The sequence below is a fragment of the Dictyostelium discoideum genome (genome assembly GCF_000004695.1).
Source record: "Dictyostelium discoideum AX4 chromosome 5 chromosome, whole genome shotgun sequence".
NCBI classification, from domain to species: Eukaryota; Evosea; class Eumycetozoa; order Dictyosteliales; family Dictyosteliaceae; genus Dictyostelium; species Dictyostelium discoideum.
Window position 1 is genome coordinate 961,819 of NC_007091.3, and position 20,847 is coordinate 982,665.

Consider the following 20,847-nt stretch of genomic DNA (forward strand, 5'->3'; position numbering starts at 1 on the left):
TATTTTTTTTAATAGAATATTCCCAAGGTGGCATGTAAATTAAAAAAAAAAAAAATGGGCCATATTATCATAAAAAATATCACAAATCAACAAAAAGAATCAAAGATTGATATTTTTTTTTGATTTTTTGAGCAATAAAAAAAATTAAAAAAAAAAATATAGTATAAAAAAAAATAAAAATCTTTTAAAAATAGATATTTGTGATCAAGCAAAAAAATAAAAAATATCTGGAAAATAATTCTAAAAAAAAAAAAAATAAATAAAATAAAAATAAAATTTATTAAAGAATAAATAATTTAATTAATTTTATTGTTGTTGTTGTTGTTTTTTTTTTATATTTTGATTAATATTTTGAGTTTCACCATCCTTTAAACCAATTTTAATCATTTCTGCAGAATATTGGAAACCTAAAATATAACCAGGAAGTTTTTGACCGGGAGTATAGATGTTTAAAGTTGCATTTGGAAAAGCCATATAAACATTTTCAATATCCTTTAAATGAAAGTTTTTTGTGATTATTGAACTTTCACGCATTAAAACTTCAATGGTATGCATTGAAGAAACATTTTCCATTGGTTCTAGTGGACCCATTAAAATTACATCGACTATAACATCGGTTGCACCAGTGTCATAACATAAACGAACGGTATCTGTAATTGGTGTCATATAACTAACACCACCATCACAATAGTTATAACCATTCTTTGTAATCATTGGAAAAACCGCTGGTACAGAAGAGGAAGCTACAACACCTAAACATATATCTGGGTCTGTTTTGTTGAATCGATTGAAATCACCTGTATCAATATTTGTTGCACCAATGAGAAATCCTCTGTCTGATTGTAATAGACTTGTAACATTTACTAATGTTGTCATTAAATTTAATAATGGTGTTGTATCGAATAATCCGGATTTAAATAATAATCCTTCGATTGGACCATCTTTCCAATTAACATAAACATCATCTCTTGTAATACTTAACCATTGTTTCTCTAAAAAATCACGTCCACTTGTTTCGTCACCTACTGAAAACATTGACATACCAATTGCATTAATACTACCAGCTGATATACCTGTTGCGAATTGCCATTTATAATCTTCAGGTTCTCTTACATTTAATATACCCATAACAACACCTGCTTCCCATGCTATATATAAAATTTTTTTTTTTTTTTTTTGTTTGTCAATTTTATTTTATACTATTTTATTTTTATTTTAATTTGAATTTAATTTAATTTAATTTTATTTTATTTTGTTTATCTGATTTTATTTTATTTATCTTATTTTATTTTATTTTATTTTATTTTATTTTTATTTCATTTTATTTTTATTTTATTTTATATTTTTTTTAATTTAAAAAAATTACCTCCTCTATCTCCTGCTCCTGAAAAAGTAATTGCTCTGCATGTTGTTGATTGGGAAAGAACATTATCAATAAATAATAAAAAACATGAAAGTAATATTATTTGTGCATTTTTTATCATTTTTATTTTTACCACTGTGGTTTAAAATTATAATAATAAAAAAAAAAAAAAAAAAAAAAATTAAAGTACAATTGCAATTAAGACGTTCCAAAAAATGAAAAAAAAATGATTTTTTTTTTTTTTTTTTGATCCCAAAGATATTTATTTGAATGTTAACAAAAAAAAAAAAATAACTGATCATGAAACGAATTAATATTATTTGAAAAACTTTTTTTACCATTTAAAAAAAAAAAATAAAATAAAAAAAAGATAAGCAAAATAAAATCAGATAAATTAAAAAAAAAAAAAAAGGTGAATTAAGTGTATCTTAAAATTCTATTACTCTATTACAATCTTTATTTGTTTACTTTGAAATAAAAATTTGAATTTTTTTTTTTTTTTTTTTTTTCCAAATTTGAAATTTAATAATTAATTTATTTAAAAACTTTATTTACATTCTTTATTTTTAAAAAGTAATTATTTTTATTATTTTATTATTATTTAAAATTTTAGATAATAATCTTTTCTTTTTTTTTTTTTTATTAATTTAATAATTTTAATAATTTATCAACTTGTACACCAATTGAGTTATCTTTTTTTGAAGCTTCAGTAATTAAAAATTTAATTTTATCAAAATTTGAATTAATAATTTTAAATTTACCACCTGTGACTACAATATCTTCTAAAAGATCTAAACAAGATTTTTTTACAGCTTGATATTTTGTATAATTTAAAGTTTCAGCAATTGTTGAGAATAATTTGATAATATTAGTTTCATCAAGGTAAAAGTTAGAACTTTCAGAGCAATCATCTAATGACCAAATTGATTTAACGAAACAAGATAAAGCATAAAGTATTGATTGTTGTTCACTCCATAAACTTGAAACTAAATTATTTAATAACGAATCAGCAATTGATAGATTCTTTAATTTTGTTTCTTTAGTTGATGCTTTGAAAGAGTCGCCAATTACATTATAGATTTGAGTTCTAATTAAAGCTTTCATTGGTCTTAATTTTAATTCATCTTTGTCAATCTCTTCTTTAGGGTCAACATTCATTGACTCTTCAGTTGATTGATTAAAAACAAATGGATAAAACTCTTCAATAACTTTATCATAAATATCAATAGTATTAAATGATTTTAATATTATTGATAAATTTGTAATTGCTTTTCTTTTATATTCTAAATCATTCTTTTTACATTCATTAAACATAATATTTACAATTTCTGATGGTGTTGGAATATTATTACCATTATTACTACTACTACTATTATTATTATTATTATTATTATTATTATTACTTGAATCAATAATAGTTTTTGAACAAATTGTTGATAAAGTTGATAATGAACCTAATAAAGAATCTTTACCAGGATAAGTTCTACCTTTAAGACCTTGAACAATTAAATTTAAAATCATTGGTAAATGAGTATCAATCATATTTCTAATATCATCGGTTAAACTTGATAAACATAAAGCAGCTTGTTCCTTTGTTGACCAAGTACCACTATTCATATTGGTAGTGATTAATTTTATAATTTCATCAGAATATAATTTAATTGAACCAATTGAATTATCATCCCAAATTGATTTATATAGTTCAGAGATTTCTTTCTTTGGATGTGATTTATAGAAATAAAGGAATGGTATAACATCAACATTGAAATTTGAAATCTTTGAAGGACAATTCTTGAATAACTCTTTATAGATCGTACCAACTATTATTAAATTATCTTCCAATTGTAATGGATCAGAATCTGCTGATACTAAACTTGAAATTCTATCTAAAAGTTGACCCATTAGCTTGGTTGGTGATTTCGAAAGAATATGTGAGAGAGCAACAATGAAATGTTTTCTAATGGTTGGTGATTTATCAATGACAGAAGGGAACATTGTGTTAATCAACTTTGTTAGGGATTGTTCTGGTAAATCATTGATTGGTGCAGTTTTCGATTGGAATAAAGCCCCAATGAATTTAGCAACACCAACTCTGGTGATAATACCAACACTAAATTGTACCAATTGATTGAGATTTGCCAATACTTGAGTAATATTTGAATCGTCGATATAACGTTGACAAACTTCTAAAATATCATTTAATGGTGAAGTTTTTGAGATTTCAACTCTCATAGATTCCAATTGTTCTTGTGAAACGTTCATTGATTCAGCATGAAAACTTGCATAATTGAAACTTGCAGGCTCTAAACTACTCAACGATTCCAATAGCACAGTGATCATATCGGGTATGTATGGAGTTAGCAATTGTTTTGAACTCTTTGAAATTCTAACCAATTGTTTAATTGAGAATTGTTTGACCTCGTTGGAATCATTTGAAATACCTTTGTTAAGTATGAATGGTAAGATCAACTTCAATACCTCTTTGGCTTTACTTGGTGAAGTATAGGCAGGATCACATAAACGAGCTGAAACATTACCAATTGATTTCATTGAAACTTCTGCTGCCTTTCTAACAGATTCTTTTATATCATCCAATGTTCTGAAACTCATAAAGAATATCTCCTCCAAATAGGGTAAAATCTGTTCTGGTGTTGCATTTTGAATTGTATCAGGAATGGCGGAACAACTTGCCTCTCTAACTCTCCAAGCAGTTGTACCCATACCTTGTAAGACCTCTTTTAATATCGGTTGGAAATATTGTGGGAATAAATCTTTTTGATCGATTAATGCATTAAGAATACTCTTCATTGAAGCGGCCATCTTTGGATTTGGATCATAAACGAATCTATAGATCTTTGGAATTAATGATGGTAGCAATGGAGCCAACTCATCCTTTGCTTTGGATGCCAATGATACGATTGCAAATGATGCACCTTTCTTTGAATTCCAAATTTGGTGATGAGTTGATAAATTCATCAACTTATAGACCATATCAGGTTTACCAAGATCATTGGCAACGGATGTTAACTCCTTATAGGTCAACGCTGACCCAGTTTTATTACCACCATTAATTGTACCCTCTGGTAAGAGTTCAGTTGAACCAGGTGCTTTTTGAGTTGGTTTACCACTTAATGTTTTACCAAGATTTGATACTAAAAATTCTTTAAACTTTGGATCAATTGATGAATCATAAACCAATGTTATACCTTTGGATGCAACATCTTGAGTTAATTCATTATTATCAGATAACAATGAAATGAAACCATTTTGAATCAAAGGTAATTGTGGTTGTACAAATGGTAATTTACCAAAATTCTTTAATAAACATACCATCCAAATACCAGCTGAACATCTTGTAATTGGTGATTGTCTATCTGAAAAATAATTTGTTAAAATTCTATCAAATGTTTTAATAATATTTTTACTTTCATCATCACCACCATCATCATCATTTCCTGAATTATTATTATTATCATCATCAATTAACATATTTGATTGACTACCTAAAAATTCAATTTCTTTTCTTTTTTCAGATAAAATTTCTTCAGTTGAAAATGGTGAAAAAGGGAAAATTGATTGTTTCATTTTATGACCACCAATAATTAATGATAAAGTTTCGCCAATTGTAAATTGCATCTCTTCATTTTTATTATTTACCAATTCAAAGAGAGAATCTACAACTTTTTCTTTAAATTCTTTTGAATCATTATCACTATCACCAAAACAAATCCAACCCAATGCTTGAATTGAACCCTCTGCTAAATTTCTTTCACTTGATGCAGTTGATTTAACCAATTGAATTAGCTTTGAAATGATTTTTAATTTCTCATCCAATGTTGAAAATGGCAATGATTTATAAACACCAACTAAACCAATCGATTGAACTGTACATAATTTAATTGCTTGATTATTATGATCAATGAATCTTTCAAATATTAAATTTATAAATTTCTTTACCACACTTTCTTGATTGATTTTTTCAGATTGTTGTTTTCTATTGAAATTTGAAATCATTGATGCCAATGATAACATTGAACCATAAACTTCGATTACATCATTATCAAACTCAACCTTTTTCATGAACTGATTAATTAATTCATCCAATTTCTCTTTATTAAAATAAAAACTAATTAAACCAATCATTTTAGAATAAAGATCTTTAAATAGTGGTTTTGAAGATTGAATTAACTTTTCAATTAAACCTAATTTCGCTGGTGATTGAGCAAATTGTTCAATGACTTGTTCATCTAAATTCATAAGATCCAATAATGAAGTTGAACTAACCAAAGCAACTTCATCACCAATTTTACTTTGTAAACCAATTTCAATGAATGATAAATACTTTTCAATGCTATCTTTATCTAAGCTATCCATTACGTATTGTGATGTAGTTTGGCCATTTAATAATGCTGATTTTCTTAAACACTTTCTTAACAACTCCAACATATTCTCATAAGACATTGCAGAGAATCCAATTTGTAATCCACCTTGAAAGTATTTTGATTTACCACCACCACCAGAACCTGTATTTGATTTTATCAACTCTTCACGACGGTCAATTATATAATTTAATAATGATTTAAAATCTGGATAAATTTGTTTTGATTCTTCAATCGTTGGTGGAATCATCATATTACCTTGATGTTGGTATGGTTCTAAGCCTCTCTTTGCTTCCTCTCTAATGTCAGGTCTTGAATCACCACTGAAAATCAAACTGATATAACGTGATCTAATATCTTGAAATGGGAAACAATGTTGTGCCCATTGAAGACATATCGTACGGATTTGATATTCACTATTTTCATAACCATGTACAAATGAATTTAAAATACTAATTAACTGATCACCAATCTCTTTAGATGGCTCGATGAACGCTTCTCTCATCATAACTAGTGAATCTTGAATTGATATTGCCACCATTGACTCTTCGGTGGTGACTTTTCTCATTAGCTTACCAATCAATTGAATATCGTTCTTGAATAGATCCTTATTACGTTTACATAATAAACCCAAAGACATATAGGTAAATGATTTCAATTCATTAACCTCTTTACTTGTACTACCGGAATTCTCCAACTCATCGATTAACTTTAACAAACCAGAGAAAATCACAGGACCCATAGTTGATAACTGTTGATCTGATGAATGTCTAAATACCCATTGAACAAATATCATTGCCGATTGCTTCAATTTCATTGTTGTTGATGAGCCATAAATACTATCAAATATAACATGTAATGTCAACGAGAATTGGTTTGCTGCTACAATCGATTTACAAAAGTATTGTAAAATTCTTTCTTTAAGAATTGGTGATGCTTCTTGTCTTCTTTGATCTAATGGTATTTCAGGTTGAGTCTGTTGTTGTTGTTGTTGTTGTTGTGATTGTTTTTTTGAAGCAATAGCTTGTGAACCTAAAAATATTGAATACATTTGTTCAATCAATTCACTATTCTCAAATTTAACTTTTGATAATCTTTTTATGAAATCTTCAGCTTTCTTTTGAACCTCTTGAAAATTTGAATCAACCGATGCAACCAAGAAATGTAAGAATATATCATTCTCTTGTTGAATCACTCCACTTGATAATACATTCAATATTGCTAATTTCCTTTCATTCAATTGATTGAAATCATACTTATTCAATTGTTTACCCATTATTCTTTGTAATGATACAGAACTATGACATGGTGGTATACCACCAACGATTGCCTTACTTTGTGCTTCTGGTGGTGGTGTTATTAAAAAATCAAAAAAGAATGATAATATAATTTTACTCTCTTTTTCATTTCTTAAAAATTCAAATAATTCATTCTTTTCTTTTTCATTCTTTGGAATTTGAACTGAAATTAATATCTTTTTTTAAAAAATAAAAAATAAAAAATAAAAAAATAAAATTAATAATAAAGAAATGATAATAAAGAAATGATAATAATAAAAATAATAATAATAATAATAATAATACATACAGATAAAATTATATGACAAAATATATCTTGATGTAATGATTGTAATTTATTAATATCCTTTGTAATTTGAGAAAGAAATGGAACTTTTGAAGTTGGTGATAAAGTTTTAAAACCTTTTTCAATATAAATGATTGCAAAGTTCTTAACCATCATTGATTTCTCTTCATTATGATAAAGTGATAAAAGTTTGTCAATTGGAAATTGAATATTTGAAGTTACCATGGATCTCTTGTTTATATTGCTTAATACTTCCATAACTTTCTTTTTAACTAATTCATCATTATAATTTAATTTCTCTATAATTACATCTAAATATGATTCCAAAAATTTTTCAAATGATGTTTCTGTATCAATTAATGCGAATCTAAATAAAATATTATTTAATTCTTTTATAATTTCATTTGGTTGAAATGTTGTTGTTGTCATTATTATATAAAAATAATAATATAAATATAAATATATATATATAAAAAGTAATAAAAATAAAAAAAAAAAAATATAAAAAAAAAAAAAAAACAAATTTATGTATATAAACTGCCAATATTAAGAAAAAAAAAAAAAAAAAAAAAAAAAAAAAAAAAAAGAAAAAAAAAGAAAAAAAAATTTTAATTTAAGTTGAACATCACAAAAAATTAAAAAATAAAATAAAAATTAAATTAAATTAAATTAAAATTTTTTAAAAAATATAAAAAATAAAAAAAAATTAAAAAAAAAATTCAATTATAACACAACTAATTATGATCACTTAAAATTTTTTTTATTTTTAATCTTAATTAACTAAAAAATATATGTAAAAAGATTTCCATATAAAATACAAAAATTTATTTTAAAAAAATTTTCATTTAATTTGGTTTCCGATTCATCAATTCCCAAAAAAAAACAAAAAAATTAAAAAAAAAAAATTAAAAAAAAAACAAAATAAAAAATAAAATAAAAAATAAAAAAAAATAAAAAAAAAAAATAATAAATAAATTAAAAACAATGAATAGTTTAAAAAAAAATTTTTTTTTCACTTATTTGTAAAGACCCCTTTTTCAAACACACAATTTTAAACAAATAATAAAAAAAATACAAAAAAAAAAAAAAAAAAAACAAAAAAACAGAAAAAAAAAAAAAAAAAAAGTTCATATAAATTATTTGTATATAATCAAACTATAGAGATCAATAGTAATTTAACATAAAAAAAATAAAAAAATAAAAAAATAAAAATAAAAAAGAAAAAATAAAAAAGAAAAAAGAAAAAAAAAAATGGGAACAGGTTCATCAAGAGAACAACATTTAAATAGTTTTAATACATTACAAAAAGAAACTGTACCATTTTCATCAGATTTGTGGAAAACAATTCTTTCACAAAATCTTGAAGATGATTCTTTGTATCTTGAAAATTTAAAAAAATTAAAAAATGAAAGACCTGAGAATCTAGCAACTTTTATAAAAAAAGTAAGAGATTTAAAAAAAAAAAAAATAAAAAAATAAACAAATAAATAAAATAAAAAAAAAAAAAAATATCTTCTAATTTTTTTTTTTTTTTTCTATTAAAATTTTAGTTAGTAAATCAATTAGTATTAGTAAAAGGTTTACAAAGAGAAACTAATACACCTGGTGATTTTCAATTAACTTCTATATCATTATCTTACTTATCAAGAATTTTACCAATTGTATTCGAAAGTGGAGATGATTTCGCTGATAAAGTCTTTTGGTTAAATGAAGGTATTGAACCATTATCACATCCATCTGCAAAAATCTCAACCCCTCCTTCAATAACAACAACAAAAACCACTGAAATAATAGAAGAACAAGAAAAAAAAGATCAAGAAAATAAACAAGTTGAAGAGAACAAAGAAAATGAAGAAAAAAAAGATGAAGAAAAAAAAGATGAAGAAAAAAAAGATGAAGAAAAAAAAGATGAAGATAAAAAAGAAAATAAAACAACAACTACCACAACCACAACCAATACTACTAATAATACAAATAATAATAATAATTCTGATGAATCATCATTTGATACAACACCGTTGGCAGTTAAATTAATGGATAGTTTATTAGATTTATTATTTTTCCCAGGATTTACAGTTACTGAATCATTAGGTTTAAAGTCTCCAAAGGAAGCATCACCAGATGCAATACCAGTATTATTTAGTTGGGCCGGTGGATTTGGTGTTGATAGTGTCCCAACCGTTCATAATAAACAATTTTGGATAAATCGTTTATCAGTATTACAATGTTTAATCACTTGTTTATCTGAACAATTGTACGTACCACAAGATTCTGTTTCAACATTCAAAAGTAAATGGTTAGATTGGATAACTCATACTCAAGAATATTATACTGAAGCATTGTTATTCTCTTTAATCAATACATTTGCAACATTTGATCCAATAGGTTGGGGTATTCCATACAATCACTTAATGTATTCAGATGATCATGAAATTTGTTCAAAATTATCAATTCAAATTTTAAATGTACTTTTAACATATGATCCAATTGAAAATAATGATCAACAACCACAACAACAGCATCATCATCATCAACAACAACATCATCAACAACAACAACAACAACAACAATCAACAATTGAATGTAGAAATAAATTTATTCAATATATAAAAACATTGAAAAGAGTTAGAGATTTTAAATTCTTTTTTAATGCATTTGAAAGAATTATGAATGTTCCATTAATTGCAAGTCATACAAAATTACCAAATTCAACTAAAAAAATAGAACTTCATCAAGATTTAACCTATACAATGTGGTTATTCCTTTCATATAATCATGTATGTTTTATTATTTAATTATATAATTTGAACTATTATTTGTATTATTTAATTTATATTAATATTATTCTTTTTTTTTTTTTTTTTTTTTTTTTTTTTTTTTTTTATTTAATAATTTCTAAAAGGATTTTTTAAGATCAATTGTTAATTATGAAAATTCACCAGAATTTTTAATACCATTATTACAATATATGGATGAAGGTAGAAAAAGTCAAACAACACATGGTATAGTTCAAATTGGTACATTTATTTTATTACTTTTAAGTGGTGAAAGAGATTTCTCAATATCATTGAATAAGCCATTCGTTGGTCGTATTCATATTGATATTCAACAACCTCAAGTTTATTCAGATTTTGTTATCACTGTTATGTATAGATTATTGGTCGATACACCAGATCGTTTAGAGAGTATATATGAATGTGTTTTAACGATCCTTTCAAATCTATCACCCTACATGAAGAATCTTTCAATGGTAACTTGTGTCAAATTGATGAAACTCTTTGAATATCTATCAACTCCAAGATTCTTATTCGCAACAAATCATAACTATCGTTATGTTGGCTTCTTATTGGAATCATTGAATAATCTATTACAACATCAATATGAAAGTAACACTCGTTTAATCTATGCAATTCTTAGATGCCAAAATCAATTCTCAAAATTGGCTTACCTTAAAATTAGTCCTGTAACCCCTTCAAAACCAATGGAGCAAATCACTCAACCATCACCAATTTCAACCAGTGAAGAAGCATTTGGTAAATTAAATAAACTTTCAATTTCTGAAGAACCATCAACATTATCAAATGAAAAATCTGATAAAACTACTGATGGTGGTGATCATCAAGATGAATCAATTTCAAAGTCAAAGGTTCAAAGTAAACCAACTACTGAACATCCAAATAGTACTGGTGCAACACCATCCTCAACAAATTCAGGAACACCAACTATCAAAGCTTTTTCAAGTACAACACCAAATCAAGAATCACCAAAATTGGGTGGTGATGGTATAGACTCTCAATCATCCACTCCAAATAAACAACAACTACCTCCACCACCACCACAACAAACAAAGAAAACCCAAATGGTATCTCATTTCATGCCAACTGATGAATGGTTACAAGATATTAAAAAACAATTACCATTAGATAATATCTTAAAAGTTATAACTCATTTATCACCACAAATTCAAGGTTTATGCACTGGTTCGTAAGTTAAAATTAAAATTTTTTTTTTTTTTTAGATTTTTTTATTATTACCCTTCTAACATTTTTTCATTTTTATACAAAAAAAAAAAAAATATTAAAAGGGGATCTGACGAACAAAAAATCATGGACTACTTGAAAATGTCAACAATTGTTGGCATTTTCCATAACCCAGGTCCAATAATGACTCGTCGTTATCATTCAAATGCTATTACAAAATCTTGGTTCATTGCATACATGTGGTGTATCATTTATTTAGAAAATCATTCACCTCCATTATTCCTTCACACAAATATTAAATTATTCCAAGTTAAACAATAAAAATAAAAAAGAAAAAAAAGAAATAAAGAAAAAAAAAATTTTAAATAAAAGTAAATAAAATTCAATTAATTGGTACAAACTTGCTCCTTTTATTTTCTATTATTTTTTTTTTTAGTTAAAGTCATCGTTATAACAAGTAAATGCTTATTTTACCTTTATTTTTATTCTTTTTTTTATTTTTTTATTTTCATTATTTCAAAAGATTTTTGGTTTATAAAATATTGTTTTGTTTTTTTTAAAATGTAAAAATATTAAAAATTAATCTATTATAATAATAAATAAATAATGATAATTTAAATAATAATAATAATAATAATAATAATAATAATAATAATAATAATAATAATAATAATAATAATAATAATAATAATAATAATAATAATAATAATAATAATAATAATAAAATTTGTTTAAAAATTAATTTTATACCAAAATATAATTTTCAAAGAAACTAATTAATAAATAGAGAAAAAAGTAATAAAAATCCGAAGTGACATGTAATTTTTGCTTAAACATAAAATTTAATTTAATTTTAAAATTTTATTTTTTTTTTTTTTTTTTTTTTTTTTTTTTTTGAATTTTTATTTTTTTTTTTTTGTATAAATATAGATTTTTTTTTTTTTTTTTTAAAAAAAAAACATTATTTTTATTAATAAAAATAGTAGAGTAAAAGAATAAAATGACATCTGAAAAGCCAAAAGAATTCCAAGATAAATTTGGAACTGTAGGAAAATCTTATAAAACCTTTAGACCAACTTACACTGAAGAACTTTATTCAATTATTGATTCTTATTGTGACTCAAAAAGAGATCTTGCAATTGATTGTGGATGTGGATCAGGCCAAGCAACTGTCAAATTAGCCAAATACTTTAAAAAAGTCATTGGTAAGTTTTTTTTTTAAAAAAAAAAAAATAAAATAAAATAAAATAAAATAAAATAAAATAAAATAAAATAAAATAAAATAAAATAAAATAAAATAAAATAAAATAAAATAAAATAAAATAAAATTCTTCCAAATATTCATAAATTCTTTTAGGATTTGAACCATCACAAGGTCAAATTGAAAATGCAGTAAAAACAGAAAATGTAGATTTTAGATTATCTCCAGCTGAAAAAATTGATTTACCAAGTGGTTCAGTTGATTTAATTACTGTAGCAACTGCAGTTCATTGGTTTGATTTACCAGTATTTTATCAAGAAGCAAAAAGATTGCTTAGAGATAATGGATCTTTGATCCTCTTTACAACTGGTTTCATCCAAATTCTTAACAATGATGAAGCTCAAAAAATTAATGATAACGTAATTTATTATTTACTTTTACTACTATTTTTTTTTTTTTAACTTTTATTCCTTTTTTTATTTCTTTTTATTTTATTTCTTTTTTAAATTTTATAGATTTAATTTTTTTAAAATTTTTATAAACTAAATTAAACTAATTAATTTAAAAAAAAAAAAAAAAAAAAAAAAAAAAAAGTTTCGTTCTGGAACTCTTGGAGATTATTGGGCACCAATAGTAAAGTATGTTATTGATGGTTATGTTGATATTAAACCACCATTTGAAAATGTTGAAAGAAAAACAATTTCATTACCAAAATTAATGTCAGTAAATGATGTGATTGGTATTTATTCATCATGGTCAGGTTATGCATCATTCATTAAAGCTGGAAACAATGATGTTTTACCAGGAGTAAAAGAAAACTTAATGAGTGCTTTCAAAACAACTGATCCTAATGCAGAAATTGTTGAAACTAATTTCCCAGTTTACATGGTTTTATCTAAAAAATAAAAACAATAATAATAATAATAATAAATAAAAATTATTAAACACAATCATTATACAATAATATTTTTAATTTTATTTCAATATTTCCTTTTATTATTATAATTATACGATTAATTTTTTTTTTTTTTTTTTTTTTTTTTTTTAATTTTTTTAAAAAAAAAATACCCTATAAAGTTTTTAAGAAATTTTGGAAATCATTATTAAATTCATCAATTTCTTTTTTTAAAAAAACACCTTCATCAATTAAATCCTTTTCATCTTTACATCTATCTATCAAAAGCATACATTTAGTTTTCATTTGTTCAATAGATAATTTATCATTTTCAATTCTTGTTTTTTCTATACCACATTTTTTAATGCTTTCATCCAATAATTGTTCTTGAGCTTTTAATAAACTAATTTTACTTGTTAATTGACTTTCTTGACTTCTAAAACTATCCAATTGTGGTTGTAAATCATCAACTTCTGTTTGTTTTTGAGTGATTTGTTGATTATTATAATCAATTTTTGAGGATAACTCTTTAATGTTATTGGTGAAAAATCTTATTGAATCATTGATTGCTGATCCAATTGGATTGAAAATATGTGATAAGATAGTTTGAACATCTAATTTTGGCATTTGTTCTTGGATTTTTCTTTTATCATCTTCAATTTCCTGGTTCATTGAATTGATATCATTTCTTAAATCATTAAGTTCACTTTGTAAACCAGATTCTTTTTTTTCAACATCTCCCAATCGATTTCTTGTTTCTTGGAGTCTTTCTTCAGTTTCATAATTATCTTGGGTTAATCTTTTTAATTGATCAATGAGATTTTGAATTGTAATATCATCATCTTTAATTAAATTACTATAATTATCTGATAGTGAAACTAGGACATCATAATTACAATTTAATTGTTGAATTGATTGTGCAATATCCATTTTTTATTTTTATTTTATTTTTTTAATTATTGTTTTTTTTTAATTATTAAAAAAATACAAAAAATATTTATTCTTTAAATAGAATTTTTTGTCACAGTAAAAAAAAAAAAAAATAAAAAAGAAATAATTATTAATTAAAAATTTAAAAAAAAATTTACCACTATCAGTTATTTTTAAACTGATTGTGGGGTAATGTTCAGTTATTTTTGTAAAGTGGTGTTTTTATATTTTTTAATTTATTGCATTGGAAGAAAGGTTTTAATATTTGCTTTATTTTTTTTTTTTTAATTTTAATACCATTTTTTTATTTTTTTATTTTTTTTAATCAATTTTGAAAATTATTGAAAAACTATAATTATCATTTGATTACTTTGAAAAAATTTCTTTTTGGTTTGATTTTCCTATAAATAGAATTTTATCGATATCTGAAAAAAAAAAAAAAAACCACCTTCATTTGAAAAACTGATTGGTGCATTGGTTATTTTTGTAAATAAAAAAAAAAAAAAAAAAAATTAAATTTTGCATTTATTTTGAATTTTATTTTATTTTATTTTTTATTTTTATTTATTAATTTCTAAAATAGTTAAAAATCAGATTGGCAAGATATAATATATTAATAATATAATCATCAATAAAGAATATCAAAAAATGAAATTAAAATTTTTTTTTTTCTTTTTAACATTGATTTTATTTTTTTTTTTTTTTTTGTGGATTTAGCATTGATAAATAAAGCAATCAAAAATACACAATGATATTTTCAATATATAAAACATAAAAAATGAATGCAATCATTCTGTTTATTTATTTTTTTTTTTTTGTCAAAATTTTATTTAGAATTTATTTAATATTAATATTCATTTTTATTATATAAAAATTGATTAAATTTGAAGCTTATTTAATTAAATTGTTTTATTTTTTATTTTTCTTTTATTTTTTTAAATTTCATTTTTTCAAACATTCAAATTTGACATTAAATAAATAAAAAATTAGAATTTTATCAAACCAATTTTTTTTTTTTTTTTTTTTTTTATCCATTTTTTTATTACTCTCTTTGTTGCCCAAAATGAAAAAACATTCACAAAAACAACAAAAAATTAATGACTAATAATTAACTTCAAAAAATAAAATTTTGATTAGGAAAAAAATAAAATAAAAACAATTTATTTTATTTTCTCTTTTGGTTCTATTTTTTTATTTTTTATTCTCAGATTTTTATAAAATCTATAATTAACTTTAAAAAAAAAAAAAAAAAAAAAAAAAAATCGACGTGGTTTCAAATTATAATTTTCATGTTTTTATTTTTTGATTAAATATTTTGCGTGGCTTTTTTATTTTTTTTTATTCGTTCACCACATGCACAGCTAACATAGCTAAACAGTCAACACTTTCATTTTATTTCCCCATTTTCTCACCAACAACAAAATACTATAAAATGAAAAAAATAAATAAAAAAAATATTAATTCATTTGAAAATAAAACAAATAAAAAAAACAAATAAAAAACAAATAAAACACAAATTTATAAATAAATTCATTATATATAATATAATTAAAATAAAATAAAATAAAATGTTATCAGATTTTTTCAACAATTTAGCATCATTTTTTAGTAACATATTCTCATTATTTGAAGGTAAAAAACAAACAAGAATATTAATGATTGGACTTGATGGTGCAGGTAAATCAACACTTTTATATAAATTAAAATTGGGTGATATTGTTTCAACCGTTCCAACGATTGGATTCAATGTTGAAACCATTGAATATAAAAATTTATCAATGACAGTTTGGGATGTAGGTGGTCAATATAAAATCCGTGCCTTATGGAAACACTATTACCATGGTACAAACGCAATCATCTTTGTAGTAGATAGTACAGATCGTGAAAGAATGGATGAAGTTAAAGAAGAAATTGACACTCTTTTAATTCAAGAAGAATTAAAAGGTATACAAATATTAATATTTGCAAATAAACAAGATATGAATAATGCAATGAATACATCAGAAATTGTAGACTCTTTAAATTTAAATTCAATTAAAGATAGAAAATGGTATGTTCAACCATGCAGTGCTATTAAATCACCACATGGCATCTATGAAGGATTTGATTGGGTTGCAAATTCACTCAATAATAAATAAATAAAAAAAATAAATAAAAACCTTTGTAAATATATATAAATAGTAAAAATAATATTTATTTATTTATTTATTTATTAATTTGTAAAATAGTTGATACACCATAATGATCACTTAATTGTGTGAATGGGAAACCTTGAATAAAGAATGGATCAACTTTTGTTGAACCTTTTAATGGAGATATGGAATTATGTTGTTGAGAGTGTTTTGAAGGTTGAGTAGGAGAAGGTACTTTAAAATTAAGTTCAACACCATCTATTGAAGTTTCGAATTCTCTATTGAATAATAAAATATAATCTAAACGTTTCATACAACCGAAATCATTTGGATTTGTTAAAACCGTTTCTAATGGTATCTCTTGTTTTTTATCTTTTAAAAATTTGATATCACCAACTGTTGGAGGATGTTCACCATTGAAATCGTCTCTTAATAAATCTTGAATTGTGAAAATCTTTTTACCAGTTGGTAAATCTCTTTGATCGCTATTTGAGAGTAACTCCAACATTTGTAAATAGGAATCACCATCTTTTGGATCATCCTTTGAGACTCTACCATTTACATTTAAATCACCGGCTAAAATGATGATTGATTTATCTTTAAAAGTTTTTTCAAAGATAAATTCACGTAATTGATTTAATTGAATTAATCTAATATTATCATTTTTATAATTGGATGCTTGGTCTTGAGTGGCGGAAGCTTTAACAGTTTTTGATCCATCTGATTTTGGTGCGTAGGAAGCTTGCATATGGGTGGTAAAAAGGTGAATGAAATTCTCATCATCATTGGATGAACCAGTTGGAACTACCTTAATCTTTGTGTATAGCACACCCTTTGAGGAAAGCATATCGCTATCGACACCTTGTTCGTATAGGAAGAAATCAGAGGCCACAATTGGGTACTTTGAAATCACGGTTAAACCGCCATCAACCAAAAATGTTGAACGGAGATAAGGTGGTGATGGTGAGGTAGCGTAATATTGAAAACCCTGTTGCTCTGCTTTCTCTATGAATCTACGTTGACGATAACTAAATGCTGAAAATAACTCTTGTAAACAAATGATATCATATTGTGCTAAAATGGATTTCGATGGTGCTATACTTTGATAATCACTAGAGTTATTATGAAGATTTTGTTGTTTCAATGATGATGGTGGTGGTGGTGATTTGGCTTTCTTATTCATTCCAGTAACTTCCATTAATTTCCCATAGACTGGATATTTCCATGGTGAAAAGTATGGAATATATGGAAAACTGGTTTTATCTACACTATAAACTGCATTTGGAATACCTTGTGCACTCTTTGACCCTTTATTATAATTTATATGTGGTGATAAACTATCTGATATTAAACATTCAATTCTTTCATCTTTCCAATCATTTTCATTATTTTTAATACCTGGTGGTCTAATAAATACATTATATGTAAGTAATTTAATTGTTTTTGTCATTTTATTATTATTATTATTATTATTATTATTATTATTATTATTATTATTTTGATGTTCTTGTTGTTTGATTAGATTTGATGAATTTCCTTTAATACCTGTTACAGAGTTACTATCTATTTTATTATTATTATTATTATTATTATCACCACCTTTAACCCTATAAAATAAATAATCAATGATAAATGTAAATGAATAATAATAAGAAGAATATGATGAAATATTTGAAGATGAGGTTTTATGTTGATCACTTATGTTAGTATTTAAATGATTTAAAGTAATGGTTAAATATAAAACTAATGAAAAAATAGCAATGAAACAATAAATTAATTTATATGATATTAATTTCATAATAATAATAATAATAATAATAACAATAATTCAAATAAATAAAAATAAAAATAATAATAAATATTAAAAAATTAAATAATAATTATCTAATTTATTTTTTCTCTTTAATTTTGATAATTTAAAAAATGGATAAATAAATATATTAAAAGTATCACAAAAAACATTATATATGGAAATAAATATGATTAAAAATAATATTAAAATCTCCAATTGTTTTTAAAAAAATAACATTATTGTTAATTTATTTATTTAAGGGTTTTTTTTTTTTTTTTTTTTTTTTTTGTTTCTTCTTTTTTCGTATATTTTTTTTTTTTTTTTTTTTTGTGTGTTTCTTTAAGTAATAAAAAAAAAATAAAAAAAAAGAAAATGCAATGTTGTGTTTATATGTTTAAATTTTATTTTTACCTTTGGTATATGAATTTTTAATAGGTTTATATGTATTATTAATAATTAGGTGTTACATTTTAAAAAAAAAAAAAAAAAGTGAAAACTAACGTTTGAGAAAAAAAAAAAATAAAAAAAAAAAAATAAAAAATAAAAAATAAATAAAAAAAAAAAAATAAATAAAAAAAATCTTCAAACGTCATCAATGTTTACATATTCGCATCCATGTTTATTTTTGGTAAAGAGTAATGTTACTAAAAATTATTATATTTAATAATTTTGCATCTTTTTTATTTTTTTTTTTTTTTTTTAATTATAAAAAATAAAAAAATAAAAAAAAAAGATATAAGATAAAAAAAAAAAATTTAAATTGTGTGGTTTTTAATTTTTAAAATTATTTCTTTTTATTATTTTACTTATTTTCTTCATTGCAATTGAATGTTTTATTAAATTTATTAATGATTAATAACCTTGATTTCAAAAAAAATAAAAAAATAAAAAAATATAAAAAAAAAAATAAAAAAAATTATTATTACCGGTCCAAAGAATTTTTTTTTTTTTCTAATTTCTACTTTTTTTTTTTTTTTTTTGTAAATAGATTTATTAATATTTTTCCCTGTGTTTCCACATAATTTTAATTTATAAATATGAAAAGGATAATTTTTTTATTTTTTTTTTATTATTTTTATTATTTAATATTTAAAAGAGACCACCTTTTATGGTGAAGTTTTTTATTTTTTAATTTTTTATTATTTTTATTTTTTTTTCCAATTATTCATTAAATTAATAAATTAGTAAAACACCAAAAGTTAAAAATATAAAAAAATATAAAATAAAAAAAAATGGAAATAAAAATGAAAATGAAAATGAAAATAAATAAAAATAATATTTATAAAGTTCTTTTTATTTTTTTAAAGTAGAATTACAATTTATTTATTTATTTTTTTTTTTATTTTTTTTTTTTTCCAAAAAATACAATTATTCATTTAAATGAATAAATAAGTGATTAAAATTAATAAAGTTAAAAAACTAAAAGTTAAAGATGAAGAAGAATTATTTGGATCAACACAAAGTGGATGAACTTTAAAGATTGAAGTTGTCATATTACAATAGTTTTTGAAAACTTGATTATCGGTAATGTTGCTTAATACTCCACCAATGATAGTTGGTCTATTCCAACCATCACCTAAACCATAACCATAGGCAGTGAGGAAAGTTGAATCGATTGGAACTTGACTCATGCATTTATCACAATAGAGTGTTTTAATTGATGTACCATAAACAACCTTTGAAAATCCTGAATAAAGAATTGCACCTTGACACATTAAACATGATTCACCAGTTGTGTAAAGTGTATAATCTGAGAAATTGCTAATACCATATAATGCATTTGCCTTTTGAATTACAACAATCTCTGCATGTTGTGTTAAATCTTTCATTTGTCTTCCTAAATTCATATCGATAACAATTTGTGTACCATTCTTATGAACGATTGATGCTACAAATAATGCTCCCTTTTCTTTTGCAAAATCAATAACTTGTTGCATATAACCTTGGTGATATGATAATTCATCTCCTGTAACAGCTGTTAGTGGTACCTAAATATTAAAAATAAAAAAAAAATTTTAAAAAAATTAAAAAAAATAAAAAAAAAATTAGAAGTTAGAATTAAATAAAAAATTTAAATAAAAATAAAGTAAAATAAAATAAATTAAATTAAGGTTACTTACTGGTACTTGTTCTGGTGTTGAGTAATATGGGTTCATTCCATTTTCGCATGATAAAACTTTACCAACCAAGCATAAGGTTGCAAAGAATAAAACTAAATATTTGTTCATTTTTTTATTTTTTTTTTTTTTTAAATGAATAATTATAAATTTGAAAAATATAATGAAAAAAAATAAAAATAAAAAAAAAAAAAAATTTATTAGATTCAAAAAAAAAAAAAAAAGTAATATTTTAAAATAAAAAAAAAATAAAAAAAATAAAAAAAAAATAAAATATCTTTTAAATTTTGAAAAAGAAGGAATGAATTGTTTCGTTTGTCTTAATAAATTTAATTTAATAAAGCAATGGTTTTTTTATGGCGGGTTTATTAGAAAAAATCCTTTTTTTTTTTTTTTTTATTTTTTTGTGTCAGTTATTAAAATATATTTTTTTGAAAAAAAGATATTTTAATTTTTTGTTTTTTTTTTCCCCTA

The 20,847-nt window shown here is 22.8% G+C and overlaps 8 protein-coding genes across 8 annotated transcripts; 3 read left to right on the forward strand and 5 right to left on the reverse strand.

Annotated features, from left to right (window-relative positions):
• Positions 1-306: 306 nt before the first annotated feature.
• DDB_G0288005 (patatin family protein) lies at positions 307-1,484 on the reverse strand (the record flags this gene model as incomplete). Its single annotated transcript, XM_631841.1, has 2 exons — positions 307-1,148; positions 1,367-1,484. 2 exons carry the CDS (start codon positions 1,482-1,484, stop codon positions 307-309), a joined length of 960 nt encoding a protein of 319 aa, XP_636933.1.
• A 521-nt stretch (positions 1,485-2,005) lies between these two features.
• DDB_G0288007 (hypothetical protein) lies at positions 2,006-7,755 on the reverse strand (the record flags this gene model as incomplete). The annotated part of the gene is made up of 2 exons (XM_631842.1): positions 2,006-7,216; positions 7,330-7,755. The coding sequence occupies 2 exons, from the start codon at positions 7,753-7,755 to the stop codon at positions 2,006-2,008; spliced, it is 5,637 nt and encodes a 1,878-aa protein (XP_636934.1).
• An 822-nt stretch (positions 7,756-8,577) lies between these two features.
• On the forward strand, positions 8,578-11,627 carry DDB_G0288009 (UPF0663 family protein; the record flags this gene model as incomplete). Its single annotated transcript, XM_631843.1, has 4 exons — positions 8,578-8,769; positions 8,877-10,103; positions 10,229-11,310; positions 11,411-11,627. The coding sequence occupies 4 exons, from the start codon at positions 8,578-8,580 to the stop codon at positions 11,625-11,627; spliced, it is 2,718 nt and encodes a 905-aa protein (XP_636935.1).
• Positions 11,628-12,306: 679 nt separating this feature from the next.
• DDB_G0288011 (methyltransferase type 11 domain-containing protein) lies at positions 12,307-13,413 on the forward strand (the record flags this gene model as incomplete). The annotated part of the gene is made up of 3 exons (XM_631844.1): positions 12,307-12,511; positions 12,664-12,926; positions 13,102-13,413. The coding sequence occupies 3 exons, from the start codon at positions 12,307-12,309 to the stop codon at positions 13,411-13,413; spliced, it is 780 nt and encodes a 259-aa protein (XP_636936.1).
• Positions 13,414-13,576: 163 nt separating this feature from the next.
• On the reverse strand, positions 13,577-14,332 carry DDB_G0288013 (hypothetical protein; the record flags this gene model as incomplete). Its single annotated transcript, XM_631845.1, has 1 exon — positions 13,577-14,332. One exon carries the CDS (start codon positions 14,330-14,332, stop codon positions 13,577-13,579), a length of 756 nt encoding a protein of 251 aa, XP_636937.1.
• A 1,568-nt stretch (positions 14,333-15,900) lies between these two features.
• Positions 15,901-16,470, forward strand: arrH (ADP-ribosylation factor-related; the record flags this gene model as incomplete). The annotated part of the gene is made up of 1 exon (XM_631846.1): positions 15,901-16,470. The coding sequence occupies one exon, from the start codon at positions 15,901-15,903 to the stop codon at positions 16,468-16,470; it is 570 nt and encodes a 189-aa protein (XP_636938.1).
• A 67-nt stretch (positions 16,471-16,537) lies between these two features.
• Positions 16,538-17,914, reverse strand: DDB_G0288017 (hypothetical protein; the record flags this gene model as incomplete). Its single annotated transcript, XM_001134527.1, has 1 exon — positions 16,538-17,914. One exon carries the CDS (start codon positions 17,912-17,914, stop codon positions 16,538-16,540), a length of 1,377 nt encoding a protein of 458 aa, XP_001134527.1.
• Positions 17,915-19,632: 1,718 nt separating this feature from the next.
• DDB_G0288019 (CMP/dCMP deaminase, zinc-binding domain-containing protein) lies at positions 19,633-20,484 on the reverse strand (the record flags this gene model as incomplete). The annotated part of the gene is made up of 2 exons (XM_631848.1): positions 19,633-20,244; positions 20,377-20,484. 2 exons carry the CDS (start codon positions 20,482-20,484, stop codon positions 19,633-19,635), a joined length of 720 nt encoding a protein of 239 aa, XP_636940.1.
• Between the last annotated feature and the right edge of the window lie 363 nt (positions 20,485-20,847).